Source organism: Hyperoodon ampullatus, assembly GCF_949752795.1.
Source record: "Hyperoodon ampullatus genome assembly, chromosome: 10".
Lineage (NCBI taxonomy): Eukaryota > Metazoa > Chordata > Mammalia > Artiodactyla > Ziphiidae > Hyperoodon > Hyperoodon ampullatus.
This window is the reverse complement of record NC_136923.1, coordinates 101,670,697-101,690,779: the sequence shown is the minus strand read 5'-3', so window position 1 is coordinate 101,690,779 and position 20,083 is coordinate 101,670,697. Positions and strand designations below refer to the sequence as shown.

At 53.1% G+C, this 20,083-nt stretch overlaps 1 protein-coding gene across 2 annotated transcripts; it reads right to left on the bottom strand.

Annotated features, from left to right (window-relative positions):
* Positions 1-11,753: 11,753 nt before the first annotated feature.
* NRN1 (neuritin 1) lies at positions 11,754-19,316 on the bottom strand (the record flags this gene model as incomplete). Of its 2 annotated transcripts, none has more annotated exons than XM_079713680.1 (3): positions 11,754-11,982; positions 14,988-15,132; positions 19,262-19,316. In XM_079713680.1, 3 exons carry the CDS (start codon positions 19,314-19,316, stop codon positions 11,754-11,756), a joined length of 429 nt encoding a protein of 142 aa, XP_079569806.1. The 2 variants fall into 2 exon arrangements, with proteins under 2 accessions (XP_079569806.1, XP_079569805.1); XM_079713679.1 differs by lacking the exon at positions 19,262-19,316 and adding an exon at positions 16,194-16,266.
* Between the last annotated feature and the right edge of the window lie 767 nt (positions 19,317-20,083).

Genomic DNA, 20,083 nt, shown 5'->3' with positions numbered 1-20,083 from the left:
TAAGCACTGCAGTGGTTTCCTACTGTCTTTGGGTAACATCACTTCTTTTCCTCTTCCAGACTTTCTGACACATTTTAGCCATTCCCTTGTATTAAGTTACCTCTGTCTGAAACACCTGGACTCTTTTTTTTTCCTGTTGGGACACACTGATATATTCCCAAACTGCCTCAGGGTACCTGCTTCCAGGATGATGGCAATCATTGTTTAAAGTACTTAGATACTTGACAACCCCTTCGAAGTACTTTGCTATTCACTACACAGCGGTTAAATATCAATAGAGGCAGTCCTTTCTTTTTGAGTGTCACAAATAAAACCTATCAAAATTCACGTGGACATATGCACAAACACTGAAGGATAAAATGAAAGAAAATACCAGATGCATTTTATTAGCTATTGCTGCATAACAACACATCCTCAAACAGCAGCTTAACAACAAGAATCTTTTATTATCTTTCACGGTTTCTGTGGGTAAGGGGTTTGAGAGCAGCTTGCTGGGTGGTCCTGGCTCCAGGTCTCCACAAAGCTGCAGTCAGAGATCAGTTGGGGCTGCAACCATCTGAAGTTCCGACTGTGGCTGGAGGACCCGCTTCCACGGGGGGCTCACTCATGGGGCTGGCAAGTCAACACTGGCTGTTGGCAGGAAGATACAGTTCCTTTCAATGTGGGCTTCTCCACAGGGAAGCTTAAGTCGTCTCATGGCATGGCAACTGGCTTCCCCTAAAGAAAATGATCCGAGAGACTGAGGAGGAAGCTGCAATGCCTTACATGACCGAGCTTTGGAGGTCACGTATCATTACTTCATTCATGTTCTATTGGTCACACGGGGCCAGCCTTGGTTCGTTGTGCAAAATGACTACACACAGGCACGTAGACCAGCAGTCAGGGATCCTTGGAGGTCATCCCAGAGGCTGGTCACCGCATGCACTATCATAGTCTACACTTGAGGTGATAAGTGCATAATCTGAGTGAAGAGGAAGCAGGGAGAATTCTCTTCTTCAAACAAGGAAGCAGGAAAGTTATTGATTTCAAGAGTTCCTTGAATGAGAGGGAGGGAATGAAGGGAAGAACATGAGTCTTCCAGGTCTCCCTGTAGCTTGTGAAAGGACACAGCAGCTAATGAAATGTATAGTAAGTTGTTCTGAGAAGCATGAAAAGGATATACCAAGGAGGAGTTGCTTCTTTTCTTTTTCTACCCTCTTGTTTTCACTATTATTCATTCATTTCCTTTTATACACATGGTCAAGGGCATGTCTATTCCTTTGATTCTAACCACTGGATGGACTCCATGGCATGCATCCAACAATTTTATGCCTCTGCTTTCCCAGGGATAAACTTTCCCAGGCTTCCAGGAAAAAGTTTCTGAGGGAGAAAAAGCATTAGCAAGAAGCAGCCCAGAGATGGGTTGGCATCAGCAATACCTTTCTTTATGCGTCCAAGATTATGATGTACAACTATATATGTGTGAGGCAAGAGGGGCTGGAAGTGTTCTTCACTCCATAAATATCTGTGCCGCGTGCAGTGCTAGGCATTGTGGGAGATGCAAAGATGATTGTGACACTGTCCCTGACCTCAAGGTACTTCTGGTTTAAAGACAAAACAGATCAGCAGACAAAATTAAGAACGACAAGAGGCAACCAAGGGGCCACCCAAGAATTCTGACTAGGGGGTCAGAGAAAGATTCATGAAAGATGGGGCCTAAAGGAGTCTTGAAGAAAGAGTAAGATATCCATAGGTGGAGGGAGGTGATGGATGGAAGTGCGATGTTTTTCAGACTGGAAGAAAGAAGTGAGCAAAGGCATGCAGTCGGGGAGGACATTTCATTTCAAGGAGGGGCACAGAGTCCCCTGTGGCTGCAGGGTATAGGTGGGGACCCAGAGGGCTCCGGGGGCGGGGTGGGGGGCAGAGTCTGGCCAGATGAGAAGGGGCCAGATCCTGATGAGTCTTCCGTGCCATGCAGGCAGCCTGAACCTCTCAGCAATGATTCAGCAATGGAAAAGAAGTGAAGCTTGTTGAGAAGGGAAATGACGTGATCACATCCGTGTAGAAAGAGAAGAGATGCTGAGACCAAAATGCATGTTGCTGGCTGGAGAAATGATGGGTTTTTTTTGTTTGTTTTTTAAAAATTTTTTTTTGCGGTACGCAGGCCTCTCACTGCTGTGGCCTCTCCCGTTGCAGAGCACAGGCTCCGGACGCGCAGGCCCAGCGGCCATGGCCCACGGACCCAGCCGCTCCGCGGCATGTGGGATCCTCCCAGACGGGGGCACGAACCCGTGTCCCCTGCATCGGCAGGTGGACTCTCAACCACTGCACCACCAGGGAAGCCCGATGGTTATTTTAATGTTCCCCTTTTGGGTCACCTGCAGTTGCTAATTTTTCTACAGTGAGTGTGGATTCTTGGTAAATTTTAAAATAAAACAGATAAGATAATTTTTATATAGTAAAATACAAATGGGGAAAAGGGAGGAGGCCAACGAGGAGGACGTGTCTGTAGTTGGAAGGGGAGAAGCTGGAGGCCAGCGCTGGGGCAGCGAGGGGGCTGGGACGTGAGAGGCTGGCGGGCCGGGAAGGAGCATGCATCTTTCACACGTTCTTCCAATGTGCCTGCCGTGGGCTGGGCGTTGTTCCAGGAGCTTGATGGAGAAATGGGTCAGCAGTGGGGGGAGAATAGGATGGATAAGGGGAGGGGGTTATCTTTTAGGCTTCCAGAGATTTGGGTGTGTTTGTAAGCTGAGGGAAAGGAGCATCTGGAGAATGAAATACAAGATGGCAGAGACAATTTAGTACCTAGGAGGCAAGATCCAAGAGCAAATTGGAGGGAATAAGGTCAAAGCACCAAGTGCAATGTGTGCGTGTGTTGAGCCTGTGTGTATCTCCGTGTGTCTTAGAGAGAATGCATATGAATTAGAGAGTATATGAATTAGAGAGTATTTGAATTGGAGACTGTCATTATGAATATCTGTGTAAGTGGGTATACATGAATACATTTTGGATTTGAATATACATGTATAGCAATTCCTGAAAATAAAGATTTGAGCCTCTCTTTTCTGCTATCTGTAAAAGTGCCAAAGACTATTTCAGAAAGAGGAAAAAATATACAACACATCCTATAAACAAAGCAATGTAGGAAATGCAGTTGGCCCTCTCATTCTGTTCAAAAGAGCAGGACACAGTGCAAAAAGGAGGGCAGGAGAATAGTTACACAGGAAACTGCACTGGCTCAAGGCTGCTCTGTGAAAGGTAGCAGGTGTGCCTGATACAGACGTGACGGCCCCACGCACTAGGCAGAGAGAATGCCTCCAGAGGCTGGCTGGCACCCAGGCAGGGGCTGTAACAGCTCCGGAGTGGAGTTGGCGTTGATGGAGGTACATTCCACACACCTGAGATGCTCTCTGTCCCCCTCAAGGTTGCCTATTGTGATGAATTAGTGTTTGGCCAGAGTTAAATGAACCTCTTTGCTTGGGATTTCTCTCCTGCCTGAAGGAGGCACAATCCAGCAGCCTGGGGAGGCAACCAGAGAGCTAGGAGTGTCCCAGAGCCATTTCTCACAGTCACTGCCCAAAGCTCTGCAGACCCCCCAAGGCAGTGGAAAGATAAGGCTGGCCCAGGGGCAGGAATCTGTCCACCAGGCTGAAGCTAACTCTCCGTGCCTGGCCTCGTCCACCAGCTTGCTTGCTTCATCTTGCTTCTTTCTTACTCAAGAAGAGACTCCCACAGTGGTATCTTGATGTCAACAAAGCAATGTGTGACTTGATTAACCCAGATGGACAAGTGTGTCCTTTTCTCTCCTCTCCTCTTTAGCAGGTTTGGCCTATTTTAAGGAGTTTCTCTCCATGTGGAAGGCAGTGCCTGCCTGTGGCCGGTGTGGCTTTGCTTTTTCCTGTGTTTCTCTTACTCACCTCCCTTCCTAGACACCCATAACAAGCGATTCATTCCAGGACGTCCATAGAGATTGGACCCACTTCCTCCTGTTCTCTGGGTCACGTACGAAGTTGGAAACACCACCACCTTTAAAAAATCAATCCAACACATGATTTGTCCAGGTGATAAGGTCTGTAGCTAATATCAGTTGCTGTGATTTATCAAGAGAATGACCACCTGGTGATACGTTTCATGAATGTCCCATCAAACCATCTATTACTGTAGAGGAACTCTTCATATCTGAGCAGGCCTGCAAGCGACTGGTACAGAATCAAGTAACTCATCTGCATGTCCATTAAATTACCAGAGGAAAAGTAAGCAAATAGGAGGTGCTTGCAGCTCAAAGGGACACAAAAAGGAGAAGATAATGAGAAAGTTTCTATGCCAACACACGGTAAAACGTCAACACAGCTTTTTGTTTCTTGTCCTTTGAAACTTACTCCCTGATGTCTTCCTTCCTTCACATATACTGCTGCCCCCCCCGCCAGGCTGAAATAAAGCTGCCATCACCCCTACCTCTACCTCCCAAAACTCAAAGAAGGGCCCTGAGCAGTTCTCAGCAAACATACATCCTGTACACCCAGGCTCTCTGGCTATCTGTAATATAAAAATTAGGATTTGTATGATTTTTCTGTTTGCAACTATAACAAACTACCATAAACTTGGTGGCTTAAACAATGCAAATTTCTTATCTTACAGTTAGTTCTGTAGGTCAGAAGTGTGGCATGGGTTTCGCTGGGCTAACATCACTGGCCTGCATGCCTTTCTGAAGACTCTGGGGGAGAATCCATTTCCTCGTCTTTTCCACTTTCTAGAGGCTGCTCAAATTCCTTGGCTTGTGGGCACTTTCCTCCATCCTCAAAGTCAGCAAAGGTGGGTGGAGTCCTTCTCACATCCCCTGACCCTGACCTTTTCTGCTTCCCTCTTGACTTTTAAGAACCTTCGTGAGAATATCGGGCCCTCAGGGGCAACCCAGGATAACCTTCCTATTCTGAGGTCGGCCCATTAGCAACCGAACTCCATCTGCAGCCTTAAACCCCCCTTTGCTGTGTAACTAACATATTCACAGCTTGCAGGGGTTAGGAATCTTTTCGAGGCCATTATTCTACCTATCACAGAACTCATGTTTCTTTGTCATTTCTGGGTTTTTTTTATCTCGTGCTCTCTATCTCTCTTTTTGCTCAAAATAGTAATAGAACCAGCAAAGTGAAGTCTTAAAACAGCTTCCTGAAACAGATGCGTGCTCACATGTCAGCTCTGCCTGCTGATTTGGGGCAAATTTCTAACCTTTCTCTAAACCTGTTTCTTATCTGTGAAATAAGACTAATACAGTAGCCTACAGAAATGGGTGCAAAAATGGGATGATGTTGGCAAAGCTTTAGCCTAATACTTAGCACGTCGTAAGTGCTCAATAAAAGTAAGCTAAATCTTTTAAGAAGCGGGGCAGAGTAAGTGGGGAAGAGACAAGAGATGGAGTATAATCCAGGTCTCTGTACCCTGAATCCCTCTTCCTCCTGGTTCGCTCCCAGCTGGTCTCATTGGATGGAAAAGAGATGTTCAGCTGTCATCTTTGTGGACCTCTTCCTTCCTCACTCTCCACTGCAGACAGGCCAGGGGATCCAGCCTTGGCACTGGCCCACGGAGCCTCAGGGGGCGTGCCCTAGTGGAAGTGGCCGAGTCCCCACTGCACCTGCCCGTGGTCCCTGGCCAAGCCCGGAGGCATGTGGATTATATTAGAGACAAAGTCAGGGGGTTTCCAGGAGTGATTATGCCTGACTTGGCCCTTGCCGCTGCCCACTGCTTGAGGGAGGGGGACCCAAAACTTAGCTGGACCTTCCCCAGCAGTTGGGTGGTGGTCTTGGGGGGCCTCTGGTTGTGATCAAGGCAGAGAGGGGCCCAGAGCACCCAATGCAGAGCTGGGAAGTATGACCTTCCAGAAAGCCGCCAGTTACCTACTGGGTTGACAAAACCAAAAAAATGTTAACATACAGTGTTGATCAGGATGTGGGGAAATGGGCAATCCACACTCTTTGGGAAAGTAATCCAACGTTTTTTAAAAAAAATGAAAAGCACATATACATTTAAAAAATAACAAATAAACACACATGCATACCCTCCTGTCCAGCAATCCAAGTTTGGGGGAATTTAGTCTATCGAAGAAATAAAAATACTAGTACACAATGTTGTTTGAAGAGGAATATTTATTACGACAATATTTGTAGGACAAACACACAAAACTTGAAAAGCCTAAAAGTCCATCAATGGGTGGAAAATTAAATAAATTGTAGTATGGCTGTCTAAGAAATATTGTGTAACTATTTAAAAGGAGTTATTTGCTTAGCTCTTGATCTTGAAGGATTAGTAGAAGAGAAATATATATCCTAATTTTGTAAAACTGAAAAAAGGCCCAGTATGGGTGTATGTCAGGATATGTTTTCATGAGCACGGGGAGAGGTGTGTGAGGACCCATGTGTCTACTACCATTAGTGCAGGCTGGGTTAATATTCTTCGCTCTATGTATCATTGTATTGCGTGGCGGATTACAATAAATGAATGACTTTTTTGGGTTAGATTTTGAGAGAGGAGTTTACTCTAAATGGCGGGTGTTGGGGGATGGGCTAGGGGTGGGGAGGGAAGCTGTGGAGGAGACTCCAGGAGCAAACCCCTTAGCGGTGAGAAAACCAGGGACCCCAGATTGGGAGTCCGAAGGCAGGGAGAGCCAGGGGCCCGGCCTGGGCTCTGGCGCCAGCTGGAGGTGGGGTAGGGTCTGCAATCACAGAGCCTGTCCAGAGGCTGACCTAATTCAGGGAGATTATCTAGAGCTTCCTGAGAAGGCCGGAGTGGGCCGGAGTGCTGGGTGACCTGTAGCAAGAGGAAATTAAGCTGCTGGAGTATAAGGGAAAACTGCTCCACAGTATTAAAGGTGGTAAAGAGGTTCTCTCCTCCAGGTTATCCTGAAGAATTCAGTGAGACCCATGGGATTAAGCCTGTTCGGAGGCAGGGGGAAACAAGAATAATAATAGCCAACAGTAGGTAAGAGGCCTGTAGTGCTTCACCCGTGTTATCATATTTGACCCAAAGTACAACCCCATGAGGTAGGTATGACCATCCCCATTTTACAGAGGAAGAAACTGAGGTCCAGAGGGGTTAAGGAAGCCACCCGTGGTTATGTGGATGGTAACAGAAGTCTTCTGGCTCCTGGGTCCTCACTCTAAATGCATGTCCTTCCAGGGCGAGAATCTGGACAGGAGGTTACACTCCTTGTCCCAGCTTCCTTCGGGGGCTGGAGCCGGGAGGCTGCCCAAGCTTGGCTGGGCAGTGCTGGGCCCAGTTTCTTTCTTTCTTTCTTCTTGGTTCGTTTTATTTATTTATTTATTTAATTGGAGTATAGTTGATTTACAATGTTGTGTTAGTTTCAGGTGTACAGCAAAGTGATTCAGTTATACATATATATATATATATATATATATATATATCCCTTTTTAAATATTCTTTTTCATTATGGTTTATCACGGGATATTGAACATAACCCCCTGTGCTCTACAGTAGGACTTGTAGAGCCATTGTTACCCATTCTCTACATAAAAGCTGACACCTGCTCACCCCGACCTCCCACTCCATCCCTCCCCCAAGCCCCTGCCCCTTGGCAACCACCAGTCTGTTCTCTGTGGGCCCAGTTTTTTTATGCCGGTATTTGGGTCTGGGCCCCAGGCTGCCCCCGCCTCAATCTCAAGGAAAGGCCCTTGGGAGATGCCGTTCTTCTCCTTGGGGGAAAACCCCAAACTACTTCATTAGAAAGTTCCCTGATGCCCAGGCTCCGGAGTGCAGAGCAGCCAACCGCTCAGCGCGTGTCCTCATGGCTCTCCGCCCCCCACTTTCTTTTCACTCCAGGGGCGAGGAGCAAGGGCACCAACGCTTTGCTTTCCTTTGGTGGGTGTTCGGAAGAAAGGAGAGGCAGCGAACCGTCCCTCGGGTCCCGTGGGACAGGGCGGTAGACTGTTCCGGAGAGTGGGCCTCTCCCTGGGACCACCCGCGTCCAGCCTGGCACTGCCAGGGCGCCGCCCCTTGTGTGGGGCGGGGAGAGGGAGAGAAGGGTCGAAGGAAGACCTTTCCGGAAGCAGCTCTGCCAGCACTGAGGGAATTTCGGGAAGTGGAGAAGGGGAAAGGCTGCTTTCCGTGTCGTCCCTTCGAGTTCCCACGCTTGGGCTCGGCCTGGCCAGCCCCATGGCGCTGCCACCCGTGGGGCCCTCGCCGTCCAGGCTTCAGCCGGAGTGAAAGGATCTCCAGATGCCCAGAAAGGGAATCGACGTGGTGGTCCTTGGGCTGATTCGCTTCCCTGAGGATCCTGAATGAAAACAGGTCCCAGATTCATCTCTCTCCTCCCCCTCTGTCCACAGCGCTGTCGTCTCCAGTCTAAGATGCCTGCTTTCCTCTCTCCCCTCCGCTCGCCCTGCTTCCGGACCGGTTCTCCCCATCTTTCTCCTCCATTTTCCACGCCCCCGTCCTTCTTCTTCCTTTGCGTGTCTCCTCCCCCGCCACCATACGTCCACCTCCCAAGGGCCCTGAAGTTGGGGGGCCGAGCCGGGGACTCTGGACTTGGCCTCTCTGACATTTTCCTGAGGATAACCAGACATTACACTCCAGTGGACTTCTGTGCCTTGAATCTACTGGGCAAGGGATGGAGTGGGAGGGCCCTTCCCCGACCCCAGGTCCTCAAGGGCTGGCAGCCTAGCGCGCGAGTGGGCCACGTGCAAAGCGATGCGCAGAGCTGGAACCGCCGGGCGGAGGTCGGGAGGACGATCCGCTCGGTGCCTGATACCCACTCCTCACCGCCCGCACCCCCAAACCCCATCTCAGCGATGGGACGTGACTTGTGCTCACGTTGGTTGGTTACTACCTCCCCGAGCTGGGCGCAGGGCTTACCGCGCTGCTGCTTAAAAACGATAACACCAGCTAACATATGGAGATGTCATCATGATCAAACAACAAATTATAGTCGAAGACGGCGCGAGAATAATCTAAACAATCACCACAACCAGAAGAAAAGTCCTCTACCGAGCCAGGTGCGGCAGCGTTTCCGGGGCTCAAGGCCCTGCCTCCCTGGGCTCTCTCTCCAAGAGCGCTGGAGGGTGTTCCCCGGCCTACCAGAGGGCGAGGGAGCCCCGACACGGCACCCGGCTCTCTGGAGGCTCCCCCGGACGATCTGGGACAGGCCGCCCTGGAGGGAGGCCCCACCTGGGAGGCAGCTGGAGCCGCAGCAGGAGGACCAGGTTCCTGGAGATGAGAGCGACCGAGCCCGCGGTCCCAGTCCCCGCCCCTCTGCCTCTCCCTCAGCCTCGCCTCCTTGCAGATCTCGGAGGAGGTCGTTTTCTAGGAGGGAAGCCTGCGCTGTGAGGGGAGGGCTGTCCTCCTCGTGTCGCGGGGGTCTCCCCCCACCACCACCCCAAAGCATGGGGAGAACGCCGCGTGCGTTTTCCTTTGGCGAGCAATGGGCCCAGGGGTGCGCGCTGGTTCGCCCCCGGTTTGCAGAGGTAGACATACGAATAGGAGCGGGGAGGCTATCGAAGCAAGACTGGCCGGAGTAGACCCTCTTTCTCCTCCTTCCCCCCCATCATTAAATAGATTCGTGTTTATAACAGGCTCAGACATTTCAATTTGAATTCCAGGGGCTGAACGCAGGCTAGAATCGTCCCACTTACACTTAGGCCGAAAATTACATTGAGATGAAACGATCAAAACCAAACTCTATGTACCCAAACTGCCAGCGTTCCGGGGCGGATGGGTGGCCACGCCGCGCAGGCAGCGAGGGTTTCCTTTGGTCTGGCCTGAGACTGCGGGGTCGGCGGAGGAGGGGGCGGCTTGGGGGCAGCGAGGGAAATAGTCCCAGGAGTGGAGGCGAGGTGGCGTGCGTGAACCCGCCGCGCTAATAGATGCTGCCATTAAGAAACCGGGCGGCTTCCAGCGCTCGGGGCGCAGGGACGCATGTGTTGCTGGAATTCAATCCGTGGCGGGAATGCAGATTGGGCTGCAACCTACTGGGTTTGATTTATGAACTGTTACTCTAGTGATTGTTTACACATTGCATTTCAGGGCCCCGTGCACCCTCCAGGAGCGCGTCGCGGGAAACCGCTGCAGCCTTCTCAGCCTCCCTCCCCGCCCCCATCTCCACCCCCAGCCCCCTCCCACCCTCACCTTGTCCAAGAAATCCGATCTCGCTGTCTTTGAGCACAAAGACCCACATTCGGGTCTGCCCCCCGCAGCCTGCTCGCATCCAGCAGCCCCGGACCCCGCGCTCCCCTGCTCGCATTTATTCGTGAATGTTTACTTCTCTGTAAGGCCATGCGGGCCTATAAATAGGGGAGGTGGAAGCAGCTCGACTGCCAGATCGATAGGCCCCGTCTCCTCGCCATTTCAGCTGAGCTGTCTTACTAATTATGAAAGGATTCACCTGATCCCTGCCAGGGACCACAGCGCCTGGCCCCTCTGAGAGAGCCCTTAATGGTGGTTCCTCCGCAAGGAGCCCCTGGTCACCGCAAAGGAAGCGGCGTGTCGCCGGGAGGACGCGGCCTGCGGGGCCGGTCGTTGAGGCTCCGACCCGCGTGGGTGTGCGTGTGCATTCTCAGCTGCGCGCAAGCCCAGTGCCCCCAGACCTCACCTAGAAAGGATCCTTGCCGTTTACTTATTTAAAATATAACCTCCCCTTTCTCTTAAGTAAACACAATTTCAGGGACGTGGCAAGGTGTCCTGGTGGAGGAGGGTCTGCTTGAAGATGGTAGCTTAGCAGGTGGCTTGTGAACAGGTGAACTTATCATCTGGCATCCTGTGTCCCTTCAGGTAACCCCGAGAACTCGGCCAAGAAAGCAGGCTTGGGGCAGGAAACAGACGACACCCCCATTTCAAACAATAACTTTTATTTTATACTTCTCTATACTTTGTAGCAAATTTTTTTGCTGAATTTAATTTATAATAAACTTTTTAAATTACATCTCTCTCTCTCTTTTTAAAATCAAGGCTCTTTTATGTCAAAATCTTTTTTTAACTATATTTTAGATTGACATTTAACATCCCCCCCCTTGTGATCTATACCATTGGATATTCAGGTATTACTGTATGTGTAACAGCTAAAACAAGAGGGAAAATCAAGGCAGTGGACTTGGAAAGATGCATCAACACGAGCAGGTAAAGCTTAACCTCTCAGTGATTTCAGCAGCGTTTTTTTTCTGGCAGCCTGTACCTCTAACCCGAGGTTTCCTCAACCCCTCTCCTCTCTCCCTCCTAGCCTTAAAACACAAGGCCAACAATCCGTCCTTTCACTCTTCTCGAGGAGAAATGTGCAGTGGAAATGATCAAAACAAGATACTGTGTAAGAAAGACATGAGTGTGAATTATTCACGAGATGCTTCTCTCTTCAACTCATTCCCCTGGCCTTCTCCTCTCCTCTCTTTCCTATTAGGAGGAGCCCATAATTTGTCATGTATTAACATGATTAATATAGTAGGTGGCCCAGGGCCGTTCCTGAGATTCTTGTGCCAAAAAATAAAAATTAAAAAAATGGGGTGGGTTTGCCGTTTTCGTATTTCTGTGGGAAGACGGACTGAAGCTGAGGTCCGATTTTGGCTGTGCTTGCTTGCTCACTGATCGGTAACATTTGGCAAATAAAACACAAAAAATCAAACGAAATCAAAAAGAGAATCAGGATTTCCCACAATCCTATATGAGTGTTTTCAGCATCACAGAGAATCACAACGTCCCCAAAGAACGAATGGATCTTCCTCTCGATTTCCGGGAGCATGGCGTGAGTGTGTGTGGGCGCGCGGGGGAAGCCGGCCCCGCGCTCAGAAGGAGAGCCAGGTCGCTAAAGCTGCCAAGAGAGACGCCAGGAGCACGGAGAGCGCCGGAAGCAGGGACCCCGCCGCCCCGTTGCCGCTGCCGCAGAGTTCGAATAAGCTGCCTTGGATGTTGAGATTTTTGGATTCTTTTCTCAGTTTATCCCACATATCTTTCGCCCCTTCCTGGCAATCCGTAAGGGCTGTGACCGTGCAGCTGTGGAAATCCTCCCAGTATCTGGCGAGGAACAGAACAAAACAGAAGCGGGTTCACTTTGGGCGCGGGAAGGACCCCGGGCCTGCGCCCCGGGCAAACCTGCCGGCGCCCCCCTCCGACCCCCTCTCCGCCGGCCCGGCGCCGGGCGGGGCCCGGTGGGCGCTCCCGGGACCTCCGCGCAGCCTGGATGCCGCTGACCGAGGTGGAGGCCGCCCCTTCCCTCTCTGGTTCCGCGGCCCGGCAGCCGGGCCGCGCCCGCTGCGCCGCGCTGGCACCTCGGCCTGCGCAAACAGATTGCTGGGCCTCCGCGGGCAAAGCTAGGAAAACAGTGCTAAGCCTCGCAAGCTGCGGCCCATTAATGCCTCTTGGCTTGCAAGCGGGTTGCTTGCTCGGAGCACGGCCCTCCCCTCCGGGCTTCCCGCTTTCTCCTCCGCCCGCCCCTTCTGTCTCCCTCCCTCCCTCTCCACGCCGCCGCGCACTCTCCCCGTGGCCTTCGTTCTCCTCCGCTCCTCCTTTTGTCTCCCGCTCTCCCCTTTCCCCTTCTTCCCTCTCCCCTTCTTTGTCTTCCTCCTTTTCCCTCCCATCGGTTTTCCTCTGTTCCGTTCCTCACTTCCTCCTCCTCCTCCTCCTCCTCACTTGCTTCGGTCCTCCGTGGCCCCTCGTCTTGCTCTCCACGCCGCCGCCCCGGCTCTGATTCGGTCCGGAGACTGCGGCCTGCCTCTCCCCTCCACGGGCTCGGTGAGTGTCAGCGCCCGGGCCCCCGGGGCTGGCTTCCTGGCCTCCTCCAGCTTCCTCAAACCCCAGAGCTCCGGCCCTGCCCTTCCCCCTCTCCCGAGGCTTCTTCGTGGCCCTGGACCTCCGCAGCCTTCGGGGTGTATTGCCAGCACCCCCAGGCCCGGACTCGTGGGCCGGCGCGGTGCCCGCCGCTGCCAGCCTTCGAGGGACCCTACTCCCAGCCCTCCCCTCTCGCCTCTTCCCAGAGCCCCGCGCCGAGCTCAGCCCCTCGCTCCTCCTGGGCTCGACTCCGAGCCCCGCCCCACAACCTTCCTCCAACTTGTCCTTTTTTTTTTTTTTTTAATTGTCCCCCTTTCTTCTGAAAACCCAAAATAGATCTCGAGACTAAATATCCTTCCAACCCGTGATCGATTCCTGGGGCGCTGTCTCCTTTCGGGGCTGGGGCGATCAGTGAGCCTCGGGCCGGCTCCCACTTCGCCCGGGCCCTTAGCGCCAGGTCACCAGGGAGGACCCTCCACGAAATTTGGTTGTTATTTTCTCCCCTCTCTCCTTTCTACTCACTAGCCTGGCCTGTAAGCACGATGTATCCTGGTTTCCACCCCCACCCCATCTTCTGGCTGACAGTCAAGTTATAAATGCTTGTTGGACTGCCTTGAGCTCTGGCTGTTTTCTAATGACCTCCACGAGTCTCTGATTTATGAGGACCGGGGGGCCTGGGGTGCAGGGCTTCCAGGTTCCTCAATTTGTAATAAATACTGAGATTTAGAGAAACCAAGAGGCGGCAGGACAGCTCTCTGCATAATTACACCTCCCAAAGGATGTCTAAATCTCTCCTTTCCTTATGCATGCCCAGATGGGGACAGGGCCTTCCTGGAAGAGAGACATGGTGGAAGACGACAGAATCCAGGTGGCGCTGAGAAGAGGTGGGCTTCAGTGGCACCAACAGTGTGGGAGCCTTGACCCAGCTGTGGCTGCCACCTCTGAGAGGGGCCCACCTCATTTCCATTTTTCCAGGACGAAAGTCCTGCTAAAAAATTAAAATAGCTTGGAATAACCAAGTTCTGGCAAATGATGGAGGATTTGAGAGCGGATCCGTATTTAACCTCTTGTCCATTGTTATAGGTACATTTCTTACCTATCATCAGACACTTAGGATTAAAGTCGGTGGGTGTGCATCCCAGACCCAGCCTTTTGTCCCTTTCCTGATAGGAAAGTAGCAGCCACTTAGCCGCTGTGACTTCTGGTGGCCACCAGGGTATTTAAGACTGTGTGTAGCAAAATTAAGGATGGTGCAGAAAATGGTCACTCGAACCTATGGGAAACAAGGAACACCTTTTGCCTTGGCTTTATTGGAAGGGCCATTATGGGGGTGGGGAGGGTCACAACTGTTTTTGAAAAATAAAGTAAAAGTGTGTGTGCATGTGTATTGCAGAAGATGGGAGTATTTCTAAGGTCTGCAGCAGCTAAAATGCGGCTGGTCCACCACAGTAGGGCTCTGCTACCGTCATTTGCCAGTGGGAGCTGTGCTTTCCAGCCAAGCTCTGGAAAAACGCCACTGGGCCTGTCCATGAACTCCCTCCTGGCCTGGCCTGGGGACACCTTGCAGATGCAGGAGGGAGGGGGGAAGCAAGAAGGGTAACGACTCTAAAGCTCCGAATTGGCTACCAACTCCGCAGAGGTGATCACTGGACATCTGGGACATGCTCCTCCTGGGCAAAGTCATTGGCACAAAACAAAATATTCTTTCCGTCTCTCTCCTAGAAAGAGGAAGAGGGATCCGCACTCCCTTGCTGCTCGCGAATTTTCTTGGCGGGCACCGGAGGGGAGTTGTATTAGAGGAAGTGGACAAAATAGGGGAGTGCCTTTCCTTTTAAGCGAACCTAGTAGAACCACCAAAAACGCCTCTCAGGCCAAACCAACCGTTCTTCGGGAAGTGCTCATTCGCGCAGCAGGAAAGGGAGACGAAGACGGCCTCAAAGCGCAGCGAGGAACTGCCAGCTGCTCTCCAAACCCTCGTCCCCGGTTCCAGCGCGTGGATTGCGCGCGGGTCAGGCTGCGGAGGGTGGGACTGGGCCCGGCGGAAAGGATCATCCTCTGCCCATCCCAGGCCACAGGGTCCCCTTGGGCGGGGCAGGCCCCGGCAAAGGCCTGAGGGTGGGAGCCAGAAGGTGAGAAGGCGCGGATTCGCACTGGTGCCAAATACAGACCGCCGGCGGGAGGCGGGACGCCCTCCCACCTCCGCAGCGTCCCCCCCACGAACGGAAACCTCGAGGGCCAGAGAGGACACTTACGTGCACACGGTCTTGATGTTGGTCTTGTCATCCAGGCCCTGCGGGTAGTTGGCCATGCTGTCGCCCAGCTTGAGCAAACAGTCCGAAAAGCCCTTAAAGACCGCATCGCATTTGCCCGCTGCTCTCACGGCCTGCACCAGGTACGCTGCGGGGAGGAGGGGACACCGGTCAGCAGCACCGCGACCCCGCCCCGCAGCCCGACGGCCCGCCCGCCTGGGCCCGGCGCGCCTCACCCCGTCCAGCGGTGTCCACTAGAGCCCGGGCTCGGGGAGCGCCAGGTCCAAAGGTGAATGAACGGTTTGGCCCGAGAACGAGCGACCCGCACCCAACTGCGCGTCTCCTGCGGATGGCCGGTGCGTGAGCGGGTGGACAGGGGGAGGCGAGGCCATTCCTATGGTGCGACTCCCTCCCGCATGTGGCTCCGTCTCTTTTTCTGTTTCCATCGCCCCCTCTTCTCACCTCCCCCGCCTCTTTTATTTCTCTCTTTCTCCTCACGCCCTCCTTCGTTTCCCAGCGCTTCCCCAGCGAGCCCGTCAAGGCTCTCCAAGTGAGATCTTCCCTTTCTGAGGCGACGGAGGGGGTCCGAAAGCACAGCGCGGGGGCGAGGAAGGGGCTGGGAGGCGGCAGAGCCGGGGGCCGCGCAGCCGAACCGAGCGCCACGTCGGGCGAAGAAGCCTCGGGCTCGGCGGGCGCTCAGCAAACACTGCTGACTGAACAAATGAATAAAGTCGCTGGAAGCTACCAGCAGCCACCGACATGGATTGTTTCACTCTAAGACCGACTGTCTACCATGCAGTGTGCGTTCCTAGTGAGGCCCTCGCCGCCCGACCCCGAGAGACTGCGCGAGGGGGGACGAGTGGTCTGGGGCAGTCGCGGCCCGGCAGGGTCAGGATGTGTCTGAGCTAATGACCCCGGGTCACCTCCGCGGAGGCCAAACCCGTGAGGCCGGCCCCTTACTTCCCTCCGCCTCTATCCGCGGCTCGGCTCCCCTGGAAAGGCCGGTCACCACTCCCGCCAGCGGGGGGCTGAGACCCTTCCTCGCCAGGCCCCAGCAGTGCGTCTCAGGGCCCAGGTGGCTGCCGCCAGGGGCTCTCGGCCTCCAGCTCCGGGCTCCCTCCAGAGGGGACCGGGATCGCGGTCGGGGCGGTGGGAGGAGGTGAAGGAGAAGGGTGGGGCGGGGCGGGGAGGAAGAAACCCAGGCCGCACCGAGGTCCTCGCTCCTGGTCTCAGGTCGGCCAGACCCCGCGGCTCCAGGCGGCCGGCGCGCTGCCGTGGCCATTTCTCTCCTTCCCAAGGCCCACGAGCCGGGCTAAAGATTCCGAGGCGAGCGGCCAAAAGCACCCGGGACGCCAGGAGGGCGCGCAAGAAGCGCAGATCTGCGCTGCTGGGGCGAGGGGAGGGGAGAGAAAGGGCGAGTCTTCTCGGAATCGAAATCGGCCTCCAGTGCCCGGACCCTGAGCGCCGGGCCCTTCCCGGCAGTGTTCAGGGCGCCGCGGCTCGCGTGTGGGTGTCTCCGGGGAGGACCTCACCACCCCAAGCCGCCGGTGCCCAGAGCCAGGCCAGAAGCAGGCGAGGGGGAAGGTGACCGAAGCTGCAGAGGCCTCCGAGAGCGCACCGTTTGCAAATTGCTGCAGGAAGAGCTGGGCGGGACTTGCGCTTTCTAATCCGGAACGGGAAGCTCTGGGGAAGGGACTCGACCTCGGCTCGGGCAGATACATAAACCTTTATCAATCTCCCGGTCCCCCTACGAAACAGTAAGAGCCCTTGCGACTTCAAGTGTCAGCTAGAACACTGAATAAACGAATCTTTGTTCCAACAGAACGCGGTCCGGTCCCGATGAAAGCAACCCTGCGCGGCGCCCTCTATAATCCGTACCACAGATGCTGCTTTGCAGCGAGGAAACGAAATAAAATACAGTCCATCCGCCCTCCCGCCCCGGCACCCAGTCTCTCCTTACCCCTGACCTCCACCCCCACGACTCGGTGGTGAAAAAGTTGCCCCTAAGATGCATTGACACTATGTTAAAGGGGAATTGGGGTTCGCCGGGGTGAGGGGCGCGGGAAGCGCTCCTGTCGCGTTATCTTTCCGGGGGCTGCTGGAGGAGAAGACATGTCACAGCGCGCATGTGTGTGTGTGTGCGCGCGCGTGTAAAATAAGAAGTCGTGAAAATTTCTGGGTTTTTTTTTTTTTTTTTTTTTTTTTTTTTTGCAACTGTGACTCCGCGGTCTCTGGCTGGCTGGGGAGGCCGGGGGCTTGTGCGCGGGAAGTGTTTCGCAGGCTCACGCCTCCGGGCAGGGGGCAGCCGGCGCGACCCTGTCCTTCCTTCTAGAACCCTGGTTCAGCGAGGCTCGGGCGGGCGACCCAGGCTACTTCCCCGTTCTCTGCGGTGTCCGCGTCTTGTGCCTTTTCCTTCCGTTCATTCATTCGTTCGACCTCTCATTCATTCCAAACTTCCTCCCGCCTAGCCTTCATTGGCCGTCACCACCCCTCCACCTTCCCGTCCCTGCCCCACCCCCCGCTTTTCTTGCCAAATGTCAGTGATTTGGGACAGTTCCCAGCCGGGAATTAATAAAGATCGAGGCTGTGGTGCGGGAAAGGGCAGACATTCGGGAACAAGTATGCTCCATTGCAATTCCACAGCCAACAAATGGTCATTTTCGGGCCGAGGTTACTGTGTTCCAAGCGTATTTCGCATACACAATCGCTGTCTTTTTTACCCCATCCATAGTAAGGTTATTTCCTACCGGGAAAGCAGATTACAACCCCTATATCAAAAACAACTGCTGTCTCCTGCTCTCTAAAAATCTGCAGGCTAACTGCAAAAGCCACATCCAGTTATTTCCAAGATTTAAGGGATTTGCTGCAATCAGAAATGTTCTTTATTCATTGCAGCTCTTTGCACTAATGTCAAAGATTCAAAACAGCCAGATTCAAAACAGCAAATCGTTTCTTAGAATTAAAGGCAACGTCAACATCCTGCATCCACACATTCTAAAGCCCCTACAATGTTCATGCAAAAAAACCCCAGATACTCAAAATCATGTCAAATGCATAAAAAACCCACTGCAAAGAATCCATTTTAATATGCAGATAACGCCAAAGCCTGTTTCCTCCACATTTCTCGTGAAGAAACATGTTATGCATTTCATCTCTTGCCCCAAACCGATTCCCTAAATCCCCTCCACCCCCCGCAATACTGCAAGGATTTGTCTGCAAAGAATGCTACAGCCTGAAGTGACAGGCACCAACAATTCCCTCGTCTCCAGAAAACCCGTTTGAAGAGTTTCTATTTTTTCTCTTGTCCATTCTATTAATAATCTGCTTCACTTTCACTTTTAGGCCACATTCATTAATGCTCTGACCCGCATCAGGGAAGGGGGTTTTCTAGTGCTCCCTTCCATAATGCCTTCTTCATTTTGGATGAAAAAATGTGAACTTTTAAACAACGACAGGGTAGCTAGGACTCAAGATTCCATAACATAAAATGGGGACTATATAAACCCACCCATAATCAGTCCCAAACAAACAAAAATAACAGGCACCCAACACGGCATATTGCAAGCACTTCTTAACCCCTTCTTATATAGAAAATACTGATGCCTATGTGGAAAGGAACAGGCAAATGAGCATAGAAAATTATATCCACATATATTTAGCTGATCTCAAGCTCCTCAATGATAAGCATATTAAAAGACGTACTCTGGGGTTCCCTATCCTTCTCAACTTGCCCCCCAGCCCGGTCTGCGTTGCCCGGTGTGAATGCTGCAGCTAGGATACTGGGGCTGGTGGGGGGGGCGGGAGGATGACAAAGTTCTAAATGCTGCAGTCTGAACCCCAGAATATCTTTGCTTTCTGCACATAAACTTTCCAGTTGTAGCTGCCTAGCCATCTTGTTCCTGCATTCACCTTTTGACCCTTAAAAATAATACCTTGCAGTATCGCAGGGACCAGTGCATTTCCCCAGAGCGCACCAAACCTGGTAAACCCAAGAGAGGGGAGCAAAAACGGACGTGTGCTTTGGAAAAAGGGGGGAAAACCCCTCCAGAAAACGCCGGCCGCACACATTTCCTGGCGAAGGTTTGGAGTCTCCCCCGCCCTTTTTTTAAGAAAAACCAACCCGGGACGCGCGAGTCCCTTGGAGCCCATGCTCCCACCCCTGGAGGTTTGCCGACTTCTCCGCACCCCCGGGCGGCCGCGGGCCAGTCGGTTCCTTTGGGCACCTCGGCCCCGGCCGTCCGCCGTACCTCCTCGAGCCCGGTCCGCCGGCCACTTACCTATTTGCACCGCGAGGATCAGTGAAATATATCTGCCGTTCAACTTAAGTCCCATCCTACGTTTAGTCAAACCATTGGCGACCGCAGACCTTTAAATAGTTAGTTTAGAGAACGCGGGGGAAAGCTGAAAAATAGGCATTGCCAACAAGTTCCAGGAGCGACGGAGACTTTATGCACGGTGAAGGCAGAGGGAGGAGAGAAAGAGAGGGAGCGAGGAAGAGAGAGAGAGAGAGAGAGAGAGAGAGAGAGAGAGGGGGAGAGGGAGAGAGAGAGAGAGAGAGAGAGAGAGAGAGAGAGAGAGAGAGAGAGAGGCTGAGGGAGAGGGGGAAGTGCTGGGAATGGTTCACTCCATTAGGAGGGGCGGAGGAAGTACAGCCTCACGCCCACGAGCAGGCCTGACGTGGGGGATGACACGGAATGATTTTTTTCAAAAAAAATAAAGACACCTTGGTAGAGAATCGCCATTTATAGTCATCAGAAGCTCGAATTAATCAGTTATCTCCAATTAATGTGCGATCCGAACGAATTCTCGCCTCTCGGAGGTGACCACTTCCCCAGCCCCGCAGCCGTCCCCCCGCCTTCTCGCTGTTCCCGGGCCCCCAACCCCGCCCCCTCTCTGCGCAGGACCGGGGCTCCCTCTCCCCTCCCCGCCCGGAGCCGGGGAGTCCTGGCGCGCCCACTCGATTGTTTCAACCTGCTCCCCCCTCCTCCACCAGCAACTCGGCGAATCCAGCTCCCTCCCTACGTTGCAGCGGGGTTTAAAGGAGCGAGAGCGGGAGAGGGAAGAAGTGCTCAGCCGACTCCGTAATTCGACAGCCCCCT